Consider the following 16,245-nt stretch of genomic DNA (forward strand, 5'->3'; position numbering starts at 1 on the left):
CTGTCCTGGAACTTGCTTTGTAGACCGGACTGGCCTTGAACTCATGGAGATCCACCTGCCTCTGCCTCCCAAGTGTTGCGATTAAAGGTGGGTGCTACCACCGCCCAACTCTTTTTCTTTTTTCTTTTAATTAAATTTTTTCATTTATTTTACTTACCAACCACAGTTTCCTGTCTCCCCTCTCTTCCCATCCCCCCACACTTCCCATCTATCCCCCCCATCCATTCCTCTTCCACAGAACCCTCTTCTATAAGAATGTGTGTGTGTGTGTGTGTGTGTGTGTGTGTGTGTGTGTGTGTGCTTCTGGGTGCTCACGGAGGCCAGAAGAGGGCATCAGATCCTCTAGAAATGGAGTTATAGGCAATTATGAACTGTCCAGCATGGGTGCTGGAAACTAAACTAGGGTCCTCTGGAGAGCAGTAAATGCTCCTAACCACAGAGTCATCTCTCCAGACTCCTATTAGCTCCTTTAATACCACTTGGGTAGATAGGAGATCATCCAATTGCCATTGGGTCTTATGTAGACAAATACACAGAAGCTCAGAGGAATATATGATATCAACGGTTTCTCAGCCAACAATAATCTATGGCCAGGTGCCATTATGTGAGCCAACACTGTCCAGTGGAAGTATAATGGGAAGCCAAAATAAAAGAAAGAAAGAGAGAGAGGGGGGGAGAGAGAGAGGAGAGAGAGAGAGAGAGAGAGAGAGAGAGAGAGAGAGAGAGAGAGAGAGAGAAAGAGGGAGGGAGGGAGGGAGGGAGGGAGAGAGAGAGAGAGAGAGAGAGAGAGAGAGAGAGAGAGAGAGAGAGAGAGAGAGAGAGAGAGAGAGAGAGAGAGAGAGAAAAGGTAGCTAGTGCAAGTTTTGAAAATCTAGTGTGCATTTGATTCACACTTAACATCTCAGTTAGGACTAGCCACACTTCAAGCGCCCCGTAGCCATAGCCACATGTGACTATATTATGGGTCAGTGCATTTCTTTACCATATTTCTTTATCTGGAAGCCTTGTAAGGGTAGGTACCATCGGCCCTGCATTTGCCCTACACTTAGAGAACTGCCACAGCTTTAAGTTCCTTCCCCTAAGTATCCGCCCCCTTTCCCGCCCCTTCAGGATCCCGGCGGAAGCAGCCGTCAAAACGCGGCTCGCTTTACGGTCCTACTTCCTTTTACGGCAGTGTGGCGGGCCCGCCGGCCTCGCGCTCTTTTACTCTATTGGTTCTGAGGCCCCTCTCCTGGCGCTTTACGGCAGTGTGGCAGGAAAAGCCTCTGAGCGGCCCGTGGTTCGGGAGTGAGTGGAGGTAACCAAGGTACCCTGTGCTGATTGGGTCTGGAACCATGGACGTGGGCGAACTTTTAAGTTACCAGGTAGGTGAAGTTGGCCGGGCCGGAGGGCCCCTCATCCCCGCCGAGGTCTCAGGGCCGGAGTCCCGTCATCTCCCTTCCTCTCGGTCTTTGGCCCTCACCTCACATGCTACCCAGGGTTCTAGCCTGTCATTGCACTTCATTCCCCGAAGCTCTCGTGGACCCTTCCTCTTCCTTCCTTCTCCAGGCTTGAGCTCTTTGATCTCCCGTTCCCACCTGGCAGCCCGGTTCCCTTCCGCACAGTTTTGGTCTCGTTTCTACCAGTTCATAGGGCTTGAGGCAGTTGTGGAGAGCACTGTTTTTCCCTCGGGGTTGAGCCTCAGTTTCTCTATCAACTGCCGATGTAGCTTTTCCCTCCGTCGCTGAGCCTCAGTTTGTTCATTTATTTATTTAAATCTATAAAATGGATATGTGTGAAAGGTCATTTGAAAGCGCAGAAACCTGTGCCCATGTTCCCGCAATTGTTAAGATGTTTGGAAAACGGAGCATGGGATAGGTCGGTAAGAGACGTCTTGACCTCCTTGCTCAGGATACTTGTGGCGAACGGGTGAAGTCACTCAACAGTTACAAGCTGGGATTAATTGAAACTCAAATGTCCAGGCTCCCAACCCAAAGTTTCTACCCTCTTATGACTGTCTAACGAGGCTCCTTGTGTCCAGCTGGTATTCGGTAGTCTTAGTAGTGTTGGAACCTGTGAACCGTAATTAGTCTGAATTAGAAAGTACTATAATTGTAAATCACACTGGCTTTTAAAGACAGTATGAACAAAGTAGTATTTTATATTGATTATATGAGCCTTGATCATTGTTCATATTGATTGAATGATCTTATTTTGGGTAATGGATGAAATAAAATACAATTTAAGCCAACCATACCCACTTGTGTTGACTTTTAAATGTGTAGCTACTAGTGATAGCTCCGCAGTTAAGAGTAGACAATGACATGCTGAGCCTGAGCTGCTGCTGATGCACACCTTTAATCTCAGTGCCTGAAAGTTGGGAGGCAGAGGCAGGGGAATCACTGTGAGTTCCAGGCTAGCCAGGGCTACATAGTGAGACCCTACTCCTCCCAAAATAAGACCTGAATTTGCAGTCTCTTTTTTATTGTTGATTGTTGTAACCTTGGACAAAATACCTCATGGTACCTACCTCATGGTCTGTGAAGCTGTTAAGAAATTGTTAGACCAGTGTTTGTTGTAGGCTAAAGCAGTCCACAAATAGTAATATTGATGGTTATTTCCCTTAGCCAATATATGAAAGACTGGCCCCAGAGATGGAGACTCCAGTAACGAGAAAGAATTTGTAAGCAACCAGGAGATGTGAGGCCATAATATTCTTCTCTCTAAGACAGTATAGCCGGAAGGTGGTGGTGCGTGCCTTTAATCCCAGCACTCAGGAGGCAGAGGCAGGAGGATCTCTGAATTCGAGACAGAGTGAGTTCCAGGATAGCCAAGGCTACACAGAGAAAGAAAACCTGTCTTGTAAAACCAAAAAAAGAAAAGACAAGACAGTGTAGTTAATGATGGAACAAGAACAGTTGTGGGCTAGTCTCTGATGAGTGTTTATTTGGGAGTTATGGGCTAGCTAGTCCAGTCCGTTGACTCAGATCTGGAGTGGTACTGTCAGAAAAGGACCTTTCTTTGGTTACAGCTATTTATTGAACATCTACTGTATACAAGGTACTAAGTCCACTGAGCATGTAATGTGGCGTAAATAAGACAAGACTTTTACTTTTGTATGAAAGGCAGATCTGGTGGGGGAGTCACCAGAGAAAAATTGAGAAAGTAAACAAGAAATTCAGATTGCTGGTAGTGGTGTGAAGGGAGTATAGCAGATTCTGCAGTGGAAATGTGAGTATGGTTTGGGGGCAGCTGGATGTACGACTGCTGGACACAGAAAGTGTGGTCCAGATGCATCAAGCTGTTTCATATGTGTAAAGGACACACTGGGTTTCAAAGCTTTATCATGGAAAAATGAAAATGAAGTATCTTAATTTTTATGTAGATTACATTTAATGTATTGGATTAATGAAAATAGGTTATTAAACTTAAATTTTGTGCCTACTTCAAAACTTATATGTAAAGTTTTTTTGTGTGTGTGACTTTTCATTCTATTTCTACTGGACAGTACTGTTGTAAATAACCCCTTCCAGGGCCTCCATAGACTGAGTGGTCAGGGAAGGGGTCCGATGAACTAGCATTAGTGCTCTGAAGGTTGAGAAGGAGCCAGTCATATGATAGGGCAGAATGATGAAGGCAGGAGCAGGAGCTATGGGCACAGGCTGCAGGCCCATCAGGTGAGCAGAGAGAAGAGCCGTGTGGCCAGAACTTGGTGAGTGAGCAGACACCAGAAGGTGATAAAGCTGGAGATGTAGGTAGATGACAGCCTTTGTAGGACTTCCTGTGGGCCAGGAGAAAGCCTTTGCATTTTGAGAGGTAATACAGATGTCTTCATTCAACCCACTTGTTTTGAATAAGAATTCTGGTCTGATAGACTTAGCTGAAGTCACAGGCCAAGGTGATGACTGACAGGCCAAGGCAGTGGCTGATGTGTCAACAGAATCTTGGTCTTGTATTTGCAGCTCTGTTCCTTTTTAGCAGGGTCTACCTCTATTCCTATCTGTGAAGACAGTGGTGCTTGGAGTCTAGTTTATAATCAATCAAACACTCCCATCCTCCTGTGGGAAATCTTGAGGACCAGATAGATGAGCTTGTGGAAGTGAAAGGGCTTTGAAGACAGTGATAGCCTAACATGAAATAATTATTTGCCTGCATCCTCACTAAATGCACACAACAGCCCTATGAGGAATTTTCTTTTTTCCTTCCTTTTTTTTTTTTTTTCTTTTTTTGAGTCAGGGCCTTATGTAGACCGAGCTGTCCTCAAACTCACTATGTTGTCAGGGATGACCTTGAATTTCTGACCCTCCTGTCCCACCTCCCAAATGCTGGGTGTGCACCACCACACCTGGTTTATGGTGTGCTGTGGACAGAACCAGGGTTTCTCGAATGCTTGGCAAGCACTGAGTGAAGTGCAGTCCTAATTAGTCTTAACAATAAAAACCCGGAGTCAGATATTGAGGTTGAAAGTTGAAAGATCAGAGAAGAGGAGCAGCAGCCACTAGAAACTTCTTACCTCTACAAATCCTCAGACCAAATTGTGGGGGAGGGTCCTCTCTTCACCTGCCTTATGGATTAAAGGTGTGAGCCTCCCAAGTGCTGGGATTAAAGGTGTGTGCCACCACTGTCCGGCCTCTATGGTTAACTAGTGGCTAGCTTCGCCCTCTGATCTCTAGGCAAGCTTTATTTGTCAGAACATAAACAAAATATCATACAACAACTGAGCTCTCTATCCCTAGCCAGGGAGGAAATCCCCCTCACCCCCACAGAGACTTACTATGTAACCCTGGCTGGCTTGTAGACCAGGCTACCCTCAAACTTACAAAGATCTACCTGCTGCTTGCCTTTGCCTCTGCCTCCGGAGTGCTGTGATTAAAGGCTTGCGTGATCACACTCAGCATGAGGAACTGTTTTAATCCCCGTGTTATAGTGGCGGAAACTGAGACCTAACTGAAGGTGTCTAGCTAGGCAGTACTCAGGCTGTTCTGTTTCATAGCCGGAGCTCCTGACCACTGTGCTGGTCGGTCTGTCTGTCTGTCTGTGTGCCAGAGACAGAACTAAAGTGCTTGCAGCTGTGTTGTCAGGTGTACTTCTCAGCACATCCTCCAAATGTAGATGGTGTGACTTCTTCACGGAATGGGAGACAAGTTAGGGAGGCAGGTTCCCATTCTGTTCAACTCAAATAGCCAGTAAGCAGCAGAGCAGCACGGAATGCCCAAGCACGTTTTCCATTTTGTTTTAGGTTAGGAAACTTTCAGTTGGTGTCTTATGCACGTGTAGAAGAAAGCATAAATCATAAGCATTGTTGCTCATAGTCAACAGTGGCAAAGCCGACTTCAGCTGAGCACTGGAGCTCCTGTGTGGAAACAGAAGGGAGCCAAGCTGTCTGATTGGCGCATTCCGTGTTCTGAGGCTTGAGGTTTTGTGTTTCTAGCCAGATAGCAGGTGATGCTAAAGCTGGTGCTCAGGGACTGACATGAAGGCACCCTGGTCTAGAATTCCGAGTTCGGTGCTCAGGGACTGCACATGAAGGCACCCTGGTCTAGAATTCCGAGTTCGGTGCTCAGGGACTGCACATGAAGGCACCCTGGTCTAGAATTCCGAGTTCGGTGCTCAGGGACTGCACATGAAGGCACCCTGGTCTAGAATTCCGAGTTCGGTGCTCAGGGACTGCACATGAAGGTACCCTGGTCTAGAATTCCGCCCCTCACTTCTCATGGGCACTGGTTTGCAGAGTTCTCAGCTCTGCCACTCAAAATTGAGAGCAAATCACTTAATCTCTCTGAGCCTCAGTTTCCTTCTATGCGTAATGAGGGGATTAAGTATGACTCTCTCTGAGGTCCCTAGTAGCTTTAAAATTCGGTGATACTAATTCTTTAGGCTGAGGGCTCCAGGGAGTCCAGTGGATAAGAAAGCCTGGTGTAGTGGAAGAAGTTGGGGCTGGAGACCTGGGAGATCCGGCTGTTAATCCAGCCTTTATCAGCACTTATCTGGGTGACTCCGGACAAGTCACTTTCCCTCTTTGCACATCATTTTTCTTGACAGTTGTCAAATGAGGAGGTCAGGCTGTACAACTTCTGGTTCTTTCCATTCCTAAAACTCAGGGTCTAAGGTGAGCAAGAAAAAGTATCATACAGTGACAAGAAATGTTTATTAAAACTTTAACATTTTTTTGCATGCTTATTAAATTTCATATTTGGGGCAAGTCAGTGGGAAGATTGCAATTTTCTGCTGAGATTGGTTCTTGTAGTAATAGGCAGGAGAGCGCCTCGGTGTATGCCTTATGCCTTCTATCCTTGACAGATGTTAACAATTCATTTGAGAAGACAGGAGAATTACAATGTGGACAGGAGGTGGTGGAAAAAGTCTTAAGGAGGGAACCAGTTATGTTCCCAATATGGAAATGTACTTTTTTGATGCCTTCAGGCTTAGACATCTCATCAAGAAGTGTGCCCAGCAGTTGCTCTGCTGAGAAGTTTCTGCCGCATAGGCGCAGATCTGAACTCCAGGGCACTCTCATTAATACTCATTCCACAGATGTCTGGAAAAAGTTCTTACCTCTGAAGTTTTGCAATAAAGAATTCTCATTTAGTTCAGATTGGCTTGGTGGGAATGGCTGGCTTTGCACCACCAGAGAATTCTCTTTGAGGCAGATTGGGGTCAGGGACCCTTGGCTTGGGGGATGTTGCAGACACCCACTCCTCCTTTCATATGCAGGTGATAGCAGCATTTTCTTAGATTGGAGGGGCTTCTGGCAATCTCTTATTTTGCCCCTCTCCAATTTCTTACTCTTGAAATAAAATTTAATGATAATAAGCTGTCAGTATGAAAGAATTTGAGGAGAGAAGAACTATTACCTAATCTAATGAATATTTTTTGTTTCCACAGTCATACATATTTTGCATGACTGTAACTATTGTGTATGTACCGTTTCATGTTCTTTTTTAAATTAAACATGTATTTTTAATATAACTTTCATGTTACTCTTTAACATATGTGGGCTTTTTGTTTGAGTAATAGACCATTTTCCCCTAAGTTATTTCTCTGCAATTGGATATTTAGGTAGCATCCAGGTTTTTGTTCTTGGAGGTAATATTGTGAGGAGCTTCTTTGTTCATGTGACATTTCCCCCTTCCCACTTGTATTCATAATTACTTCTTGCTATCTCCTGAGCTAAGGGTTGCATGTGTTAAAATCACTGAGACCTGATCCTGGTTCCTGAAGAATTGATGATGTGAGAAGTGAAGTGGGCATTTAAACACCTCACTGTGTGAATGTAAGTATCCCAGGACCATAGTGCAAGGAATACTCAGATAACCTTGGAGTGGGGCTGGGTTGGAGGGTGTGGGTTCGGTTTGGTCACTGAAAAAAGGGTGATGTTGGAATCCCGACCCCTTGATGGAGGAGTTCTGTGGATGACAGAGGAAGCTGGGAAGAGTCACTTGCCAACTGTTAGGAGCAGAGTTGTGCGATGGGTGTGCAGGGGTTCGGGGAGTGGCCAGAGGAGACAGTACATGTGGAGCCACTCCCTCATTCAGCACTGTGCACTCAAGTTGTACAACTTGTGATTTACGTTTCTGTCATTTATCTAGTAGGCGCATAACGTGCTAGTTCAAGGTTACTTGAGTGAGTATATTTTTCTTGTACACGTTTGTCATTTGTATTTCTTGCTACCTGCTTTTCCCCTTCTAAGATAGGAATTGGAGTGTGTAGTTGAGCCTTTTCAGTTGGTTGTTGTTGTTATTATTGTTGTGTGTGTAAGATACATTATTGGCAGCCTGGACACTTGTGTTCAGAATGCCTCCTTCATCTTTGTGGCAGCTTGTGTTATGTTCTAACCCTGGGAATATTATTCTGATTATACTGAAGGAGGCTGCGTTTTGCATGACAGCTTCGTGCGTTTCCAAGTTAATCTTGTTAGCAAGGTGCCTATAAATAACAGGAAAAGAGCTAGTTCCATTGATGTTCTCGTTTGTTTTATCTCTTGATGTTTTTCTCCCCTTCCGTTCATTTCTTCCCACCAGAGCTTCCTCATCTGTCTTTCCTCCAGCTCATTCTTCTCACAGAATATCTAGTATGTTCCTGTGCCTCCTGTAAACTCAGGGGACGGAGCCAGCATCTAGCAGCATGTCTTGACGGTCCTCAGTGCCAAGTACTGGTTGTTCGGGAATGGCATATGTATTGGTTTCCTTATTGCTGAGACCACATACCTGACAAGGAGCGACCAAAGGGTGGGAAGGTTTGGTTGGGCTCACAGCTTTAGGGATACAACGTGTTACTTTTCTGTTGCTGTGATCCAATACCCTGACAAAAAGCAACTTGGGAAAGAAATGGCTTATTTGGGCTCACAGTTCCAGAGGGATAGAGTCCTTCATCGTGGGGAGGGAGGGATGGGAGTGGAGGCATGAGGCTGCCCCTGCAGTCAGGAAGCAGAGAGATCACATTTCATGTGCACATAGGCACACAGGAAGCAGAGAGATTGAACAGGAAGTGAGGACAGGCTATAAACTCTCAATGCCCACCCTCAGGGATGCACTTCCTCCAGCAAGGCTCTACCTTCTAAAGATTTCATAACCTTCCCAAACAGTAGTACCAGCTGGGGACCCAGTGTTCAGATCCATGAGCTATGGGGGACATAGCACATCACCGTCATTCCATTGTGGTGTGGGGAAGGCATGGCAGCAGGAATGTGAGGTGGCTGGTCACATTGCACCCATAGTCAGGAAGTGGAGAGATGAATGCTGGGGCTTAGCTTGAATTTTCTTTTTCACCCAGTTCTGGACCCCAGCTAGTGGGCTGGTCTTGCTCATATCTGGGTGTGTCTTCCCTCTGGATTAAAATTTTCGGGAAACTCCCTCATAGACACATCCGGAGGTGTGTTTCCATGTTGGTTCTAAAGATTTGTTTATTTGTATTTTGTATGTATGAGTGTTTGCATGCATGTGTGTCTTTGCACTATATGCATGCTTTGTGCAGCCGCAGAGACCAGAAGAGGGCATTAGATTTCCTGGAACCCAGAATTACAGGTGCTTGTGAACTGCCAAGTGGGTGCTGGAAAGCCTAGGTCTTCTGGAAGAACAAGCACTGAGCCATCTTTCTAACCCCTCCAGGAAGGCTAGTCAAGGTGTCAATGCAAATGAACCGTCATGGACCTGCACTGAAGGACCCAGCACTGCCCTGAAGTATGTCGTGGGGTTGCCTTCTTTTTGGAAGCTTGGACTCTACCGCCTTGTTTGCTGGCTGGCCTGTGTGCTCTTGTTTTCAGCTTTGAGGCAAACTTGCTACTTCACCTTCTTAATAGTTTTTCTCTTAAATTTTTTTTAAATTAGTTATTTTGTTTATGGCTGTTTTCCCTGCATGTAGGTCTGTGCACCCTGTGGGTGCAGTGCCCCCCGTGACCAGAAGAGGGCATCAGATTCCCTGGGATTAGAATTACAGTTGTGAGCTTCCATGTGGGTGCTGGGAATTAGATCCACCGGAAAAGCAACAGTCTTTCGCTCTAGTCTCTAATTTACCTCTTTAAAAAAAAAAAAAAAAAAAAAAAAAAGGTGTGTTTGAGTGAGTGAGTGAGTGTGTGTGTGTGTGTGTGTGTGTGTACTAGTAACTCAAATGTCAGACTTAATTCAGGCGCTGCCAGCTCTCTCACTAATGTTCCATGTTTTAGTCCAGTGTTTTGTGTGGGCTCCTGCATTTCATTTAATTGTCATAGTTTTCTTAGTTTTCCTGTGTCATTTTGAAGAGTGCTGGTTTTATTTTACTTATTTATTTGGGTTTTTCGAGATAGGATTTCTCTGTGTAGCCCTGGCTGTCCTGGAACTCGCTCTGTAGACCAGGTTGGCCTCGATCTCAGAGACCCACCTGCCTCTGCCTCCCGAGAGCTGGGATTAAAGGGGTACGCTACCACTGCCTAGAGAAGAGTACTGGTTTTAAAAACCTACACTGTTGAAGAATGCCTATGCCCTCTTCTGCCAGCGATTTCTTGGGCCTCACTGTTGGTATCTTTATTTTTACTAGAGTGTGACTGTAACCCCATTCTTGTCCTTTCAGAAGAACTTATCCATTTTTTTCCTTCAGCTCCTTTATGTGTAGCTACCTGTCAGCCCAGGAGCCCTGATTGACATTTCTTGTGTCTACCGAGCTTCTGGCCAGATGTTCGGCTATCACACAATTCTCTGCTTTCTCCTCTGCCCTCCCCTGCCCAACTTTGCATTTTAGTCAGGGCTGCCAACTGTTCAGCTGACTTGAAAGAAGCCTTGGGGCCCTTTCTCAAAGATGAAAGGGCTGGGAGATGAAAGATTCTTTCCCCCTGGACCATGCAATCTTGTGAGCCAACTCCCTTCAGTGGCCAGTAAAGCGTAAGCACGTGTGAGTGACTGACTCACAGGCTGGGTAGGAAGAGGCCCTGTCCCAGTTAAAGAAAGCTTGAGGAGTTTGCACTCTAGTGGGAGCTCCAAAGGCTTGAGCTCCCAGTGCTGAGTGTCACTGCTGCCACACAGGTGTCAGCAGGATGTGGTGGCCTCCTGAGTCGGACACGCCCACTGATGGGAAAGAGAAGGCCTCCCAGAGGAGGCGGGCCGTGTCTTCAAGAGCCTTCTTTCTAGCCTTCCTGCTCCAACTACTGCCTCCTAGCTATGGCCTTGCATGGCCTTACCACACAGGGGGCTTCCTAGGCAGGCTTGCTTTGATCATATGGTGCTATTGCCATGTAGATGAGGGTCCGTTTCCTCTGTATGCTGACAGAGAATGCTCTTCTCCAGGCATAGAGGTCATACAGCGATGGACCCAGGCCCCGCTACTTCAGAAAGATCTGTTGATGTAGGTCATATTGAACGGCCTTCTTAATTTGGGGGTGAAATCGGGGAACACAGTATCTTCCTGTACTCTCAGTAGGTGTCATCGCTTCAGGTGGAGGATTGAATGTATAAGGTTGAACACAATAGAGACGTTTTCCTACATAAAAATGACTGCATCAGAGAATGCGATGGTTCAAAATAGCTTGTCAGCACTGTGGGAGGAAGAACTGGAAGCCTGTGAAGTGTCTTTAATGTTTAGCATGGCAGATGAATGCAGACTGTGGGTCAGATGGCCTGCATTTGAACCCCAGTCCTGCTGAGTGCTAGCTGTGTGACCTTGGGCCAGTTAATTAACCTCTGTAAGCCTTGGTTTTTATCTTTCACATCTAACAGTATCTATCTGTAGCTTACCATCCTTAGAAATATTCTCATGCTACCATTATAATCTTTTTTTCTTTTTCTTTTTCTTTTTTTTTTTTTTAAATCCCAGGTCTCAACACATAGCCCTGACTGGCTTGGAACTGTCTATGTAGACCAGGCTGTCCTGGAATTCAGAGATCCCCTGCCTCTGCTTACTGGGTGCTGGGATTAAAGGCATGTGCCACCATGCCCGGCTATCATCTATATATTTTGTAAATTACAGGATTAAATGAGGCAGTGTGGGTGGTACAGTTCCCAGTGAATGGTAGCTGTTGATTTTTCTTGTTGACATTCCAAACAAACATGCTACAGGGAAACAAAAGTTTGTCTTGAATTTTGCAGAGCTGCCTCAGTATTCCCAAGATCTTTGGTCCCTTGGAGATTAAGGTTTAGAATTAAATGAAGTGAAATGAGAACACTTTGTCACCCACACATGCCACACTGCAGCATATTCTCAGTAGGCTAGAGCACAGTCCTATTCTACCACAGTTAGCAGTCACTGATAGCAAGAATTATGCCTCCAACACGGCCATTTGTTCCCCAGGTCTCCTTCAAGGCACTGAGAAATCACAGTTTCTGCTTAGCAGGTAGCAGGAATCTCACAAATTACCCTTTTCCCTACCCCAGTCATCCTGAGGGAAGTGGGTGGTTTTGATCTGAGTCTGTGTAGCTGGAGAAAACTGGAATTAGGAGATGGAGCCTGGATTCTGAGTCTTCTTTTACTGTCTTCTGAGTCATCCATTGGCTGTGTAGTCTTTCCATCTGAATCGTTCAGAGCCATTTTCTTTTCCAGAGTGCCTGCTCTGAAGGTGTAAATCTTAGGATCTCAACTCCATTGCAGGTCGGCAAATAAAAACAACTGGTCAGCCTTGTCCTGAGGTTAGTGAATGAGCTAGGGAGGCTTCCATTTTTGTTGTTGTTTGTTTGTTTGTTGTTTGTTTGTTTTCCAGACAGTTTCTCTGTGAAGCAGTCCTGGCTGTCCTGGAACTCACTCTGTAGACCAGGCTGGCCTCGAACTCACAGAGATCCGCCTGCCTCTACCTCCCGAGTGCTGGAAATAAAGGCATGCACCGCCACCACCAGATGTGTGTGCTTTGGTGTATGTGTGGTGGAGTACAGGAGTCAGTATTGGGGGAGCACAGGAGTCAGTGTTGGGTGCCTTCTTCAATCACTCTCCACTTTTTGAGACAAGATCTCATACTGAAGTATTGGTGAAATTATTATGGCCACTCCACGTAGTTAAAAGGAGATTTATTTAATGGCGTAACTTACAAGTTAAGGGATAGGTAGGTCGCGGGGTCTGGGGAAGGTGTATTGCAGTCCAGCGGTGTTCTCTGGAGCTCTGCTTGGCCCACCTTCACCGTCCAAGGTCCCGGAACCGAGTGAGTGCACCACCCATCCAGATCTCAGGTCTCCAGGCACCTCCCTTGGCCCCACCTTGTAGGTGTGACAGTTGCCGAAGTCTCAATGGGGGTTGGAACTTCCAGATCAAAGCTGGAATGGCTACCCACTACACTGAAGCTTGCCGATTTGGCTTACTGGCTGACCATTGAGCTCCAGAGATCTAACAGTGTCCACCTCCCCAGTGTTGAGATTGTAAGCCAATGTGCCTGGAACTCAGGCCATCATGTTTTGTTTTGTTGTTGTTGTTTGTTTGTTTGTTTAGACAGAGTCTGGCTATGTAGCTCATGTTGGCTGGGAACTCATGATCCTCCTGCTTCAGCTTCCCATATGCTAGGATTACAGATGTTACTACCATACCCAGCAAAGTATTAGCCTTGTGTGAGGACATCATCTACCTCAGTCCTTGGACTTCTCTTTAGCCTTGCATGTAGAGTCACTAGCTGCCCCCAAAAGGATCTGAAACTGAGCAAAATGCCTTGCATTCCAAAAGTAGATATGATTGATTACTTAACAAGTCACTTGATGTCATTCCCATGCTTAATGTGTTAATGTCCAGAATTGGGAGGTGATTAGAGTTCTTCCCAGTGGGGATTTTTGTTAGACTTAAACTAACCATTCCTTTGTATCTGTGCTCTGAGATGTATGTTTGCTCAGCTGTTTTCTTTGCAGCTCTGGGTTTACTAGTCTCTCTGCACATGGAGTGTCAGTGAAATCTCAGATTAACAATGAGAGAAACTTTTGAGCATTTTGAGGTCACATAATGGCTCAGTTAGCTGAAACAGGGGTGCAGCTGTTGGTCAGGGGAAAATAGACCTACCAAAGATCCAGCAGAACACTGGAGCTCAGCGATAAAAGGGCGAGAAACAACATTACTATTGATTATGTGGGGTGGCTGCTGAAAGAAGCCCGTAATGAGGTTTAGAAGGTGGAGCAGGTTGTATTGAATTGTACCGACTCCCACTTGCCTGCTGTCTTTGAAGAGTTTGCTGCAGGTTCTTCATAAAGAGATTTCCCAGATTTCAGAGGCCTTAAGTGAGGTGGGAGTGCTGAGCAAGGAGGAGCCCAGAGTTTCTCTATTGCATCTGCCTCCTCTTACAGGGCTGGAGCCCTGATGGGAAGTGCCTTGCCTCAGGACCCAACTACTGGCTGACAGGATGAGGTCGGAGCAGAGCTTTGTCCATGATCATGCCTCCTGTCCTTTTCCGTCATTTTAATGGAGATCTCTCTAAACACTCAAAGCATATATGTTCTCACCTCTTCCAGGAGGCTGCACTGTGCACTCAGGGCCATCGTTATAAGTGCATGCTAACTGTGCAGGTTTTCTCCTGGCCTGTGCAGATCTTTGACTGCTGCTTGATGGCATGGAGGGGTTTGGGAACTGGTGCCCACTTTTCACAGCCGTTCACCCTTCTTCTTGATGGCTGCTGTCATTCCTTAGTGTTAGTATATAATAGATTTCTATCTAGCCTCTGAGGCCTTTTGCTTCTTTCTCTTAATGGTGTCACGGAAAACTGTGCTTCTTGGATGAAGTTTATTATTCTTGGTAGAACTCTTCTACAAGACATTGGGGTCTGTAAGATTCTAGAACTCATGATTTTGGTTCTTTAAGGCATTTTCTTTTTGCTTACCACTGACATCTTGGGCACTAGAGAATGATCAATAGGGCTTCCTCTGGCTGCTTGCCTTTTTGGAGGGGAGTTATTCCTTTAGCTCTCTGACTGTTGTGGTTATCTTTTCTCTAAAATTATTATTATTTTTTATGTGTATGAGTGTTTTGCATACATGTGTGTCTGTGTACTACATGTGTGCCTGGTGTTCCTGGAGGTCAGAAGAGGGCATCAGATCCCCTAGAATTGGAGTTGTGGATAGTTTTGAGCTTCTGTGTGACTGCTAGGAACTGAACCTGGGTCCTCCCTAAATGCTCTTAACCTCTGAGCCATTGCTTAGCCCCAGTTGCCTTTTAGTCAGTGTACACATCCAGATTCACACACCCAGAACCCCATGAAAGCTAGATGGAAGCAGACGTCAGAGACCCAGATGCCTGTTCCTGGCTTCTTTGTGCCTTTCTTGTACTGTGGCTGTCTGGTATCCCTCCTCCTCCCCTTTACACTCCTGGGTACACAGTGCCTTTTTCAGACATGGTCTGCATGTGTGCTGTCTGGTTCCCAGCATCAAGAACTAGGTATGAATGGGCCACCTCAGATGTTATATTCTTCTCTGTCTGGACCTTCAAGACCCATGTTTTGGCCACAGCCCATTGGTGGTCACCATGTCCAGGCCACCTTCTGTGAGAGGATGGTTTGGGTAAATCCCACCCAGGAACCCCTCAGTTCTTCTAGTTCTTAGACAGTCTGCAAGTTCTCCATCTTGGCTCTGTCTCCCTTTGTTATTGTTTCCTAGCCATTTACTAGGGGTTGGCAAGGAGAGAGGGTACTGTTTCCTGTTGTTCCAGGGCACCATGGCATATGCTCAGAGTCGGGCTGAGAGCCAATCCAGATTTTCAGGGGTTAGAAAATTTTATGTGGATTAGTGGTCCATATTGAACCTTTGTTCTTTAATTGTTCTACACATTTATTAAATGCCAACTACATGCAAAGTATTACACTAGGCTCTGGTCAAATCCCCTGTCTGTATGGTGCTTACATCCAGTGGGGCGAGACAGAAGAAGTAAATAAGAGTATGCAAACAGACTACTGGACAGAAGATGATTCAGATGTGCTGTGAAGAGAAAATATGGCCAATGTAACTGTAGCACTGATTGTTATTTACTTGAGAAGGTTCTAGAGGGCCTCTTGAGGAGATGGGGTTTCAGTTGAGATCTAAATGATGAGAAAGTCAGCCATCTGAAGAACTGTGAGTAGCAGTGTAGGCTGAGGGAGCAACCAACACAGAGGCCCCAAGGTGGGAGCAAGCTTGTCTCGTTTGGTATGTGTGTGAAATGAGGAGTGAGGTCAGCCTAGAGGAGAGAGAAACTCAACACTGTGATTTTCTTCTCAGTGTAGTGGGAAGTCATTAGGGCTCTGAAGCTGTGGAGTAGCGCAGTCAGGCTTGGTCGTGGGGCCCTGGAGGGTCTGTCTGGCCAGCGTGACTGTTGAAGGGGTACAGACTCCACCTTTGTGCTGTGAGGCCACAGCTGACGCCATGTTCTTCCTTGGATAATTGCTTTCCTGCCGGTTATTTCCCGCACATTTCATCTGTGCTGTGACCTAATCAAGAAGCAGCTCTCTCCTATTGCCAGGGTTGGCACAGAGAGTGTGGGCAGAGGGCTTTTTATTGAGGAGTAGCCTGGCCTGAGAGAATTGAGAAAGCAGCCCTGGCAGGCCCCAGGACCGTACAGCTGCCCCACAGCACCTGTGCTTTGCAGGAAGCTTTGGAACCGTGAACCCTGCGCTCCTGCAGAACAGCTGCAGATGGCCGGGGCTGCTGATTAAATGTGGCTGCTGATCTGCCCAGATCTGCTGCCCTCCCCTCCAAGCCTGCTTTCATGCTACAGTGGGTAATTAGGGGCACGGCCATTCCTAGGACGCCCAGCACATCATTTGCAGCTGGCTTAGGGGGAACATTTCAGTTTCTACCAGTTGTGTAAGTGACTGCAGTGGGCAGTGTCCACAGATGGCTACTTCTTGTTTTCAAATAAAAAACCAAAAACAAA

The 16,245-nt window shown here is 46.2% G+C and overlaps 1 protein-coding gene across 1 annotated transcript in view; it reads left to right on the forward strand.

Moving 5' to 3' along the window:
• Positions 1 to 1,230: 1,230 nt before the first annotated feature.
• The window catches only part of Ctnnbl1 (catenin beta like 1), a 169,866-nt gene continuing 154,851 nt past the window's right edge, over positions 1,231 to 16,245 (forward strand). The window contains exon 1 of the mRNA XM_059261815.1: positions 1,231 to 1,364. Within this exon, the coding sequence (XP_059117798.1) occupies positions 1,335 to 1,364 (30 nt within the window). The 5' untranslated portion in view covers positions 1,231 to 1,334. The remainder of the gene's footprint in view (positions 1,365 to 16,245) is intronic.

This window comes from Peromyscus eremicus, chromosome 4, assembly GCF_949786415.1.
Source record: "Peromyscus eremicus chromosome 4, PerEre_H2_v1, whole genome shotgun sequence".
NCBI classification, from domain to species: domain Eukaryota; kingdom Metazoa; phylum Chordata; class Mammalia; order Rodentia; family Cricetidae; genus Peromyscus; species Peromyscus eremicus.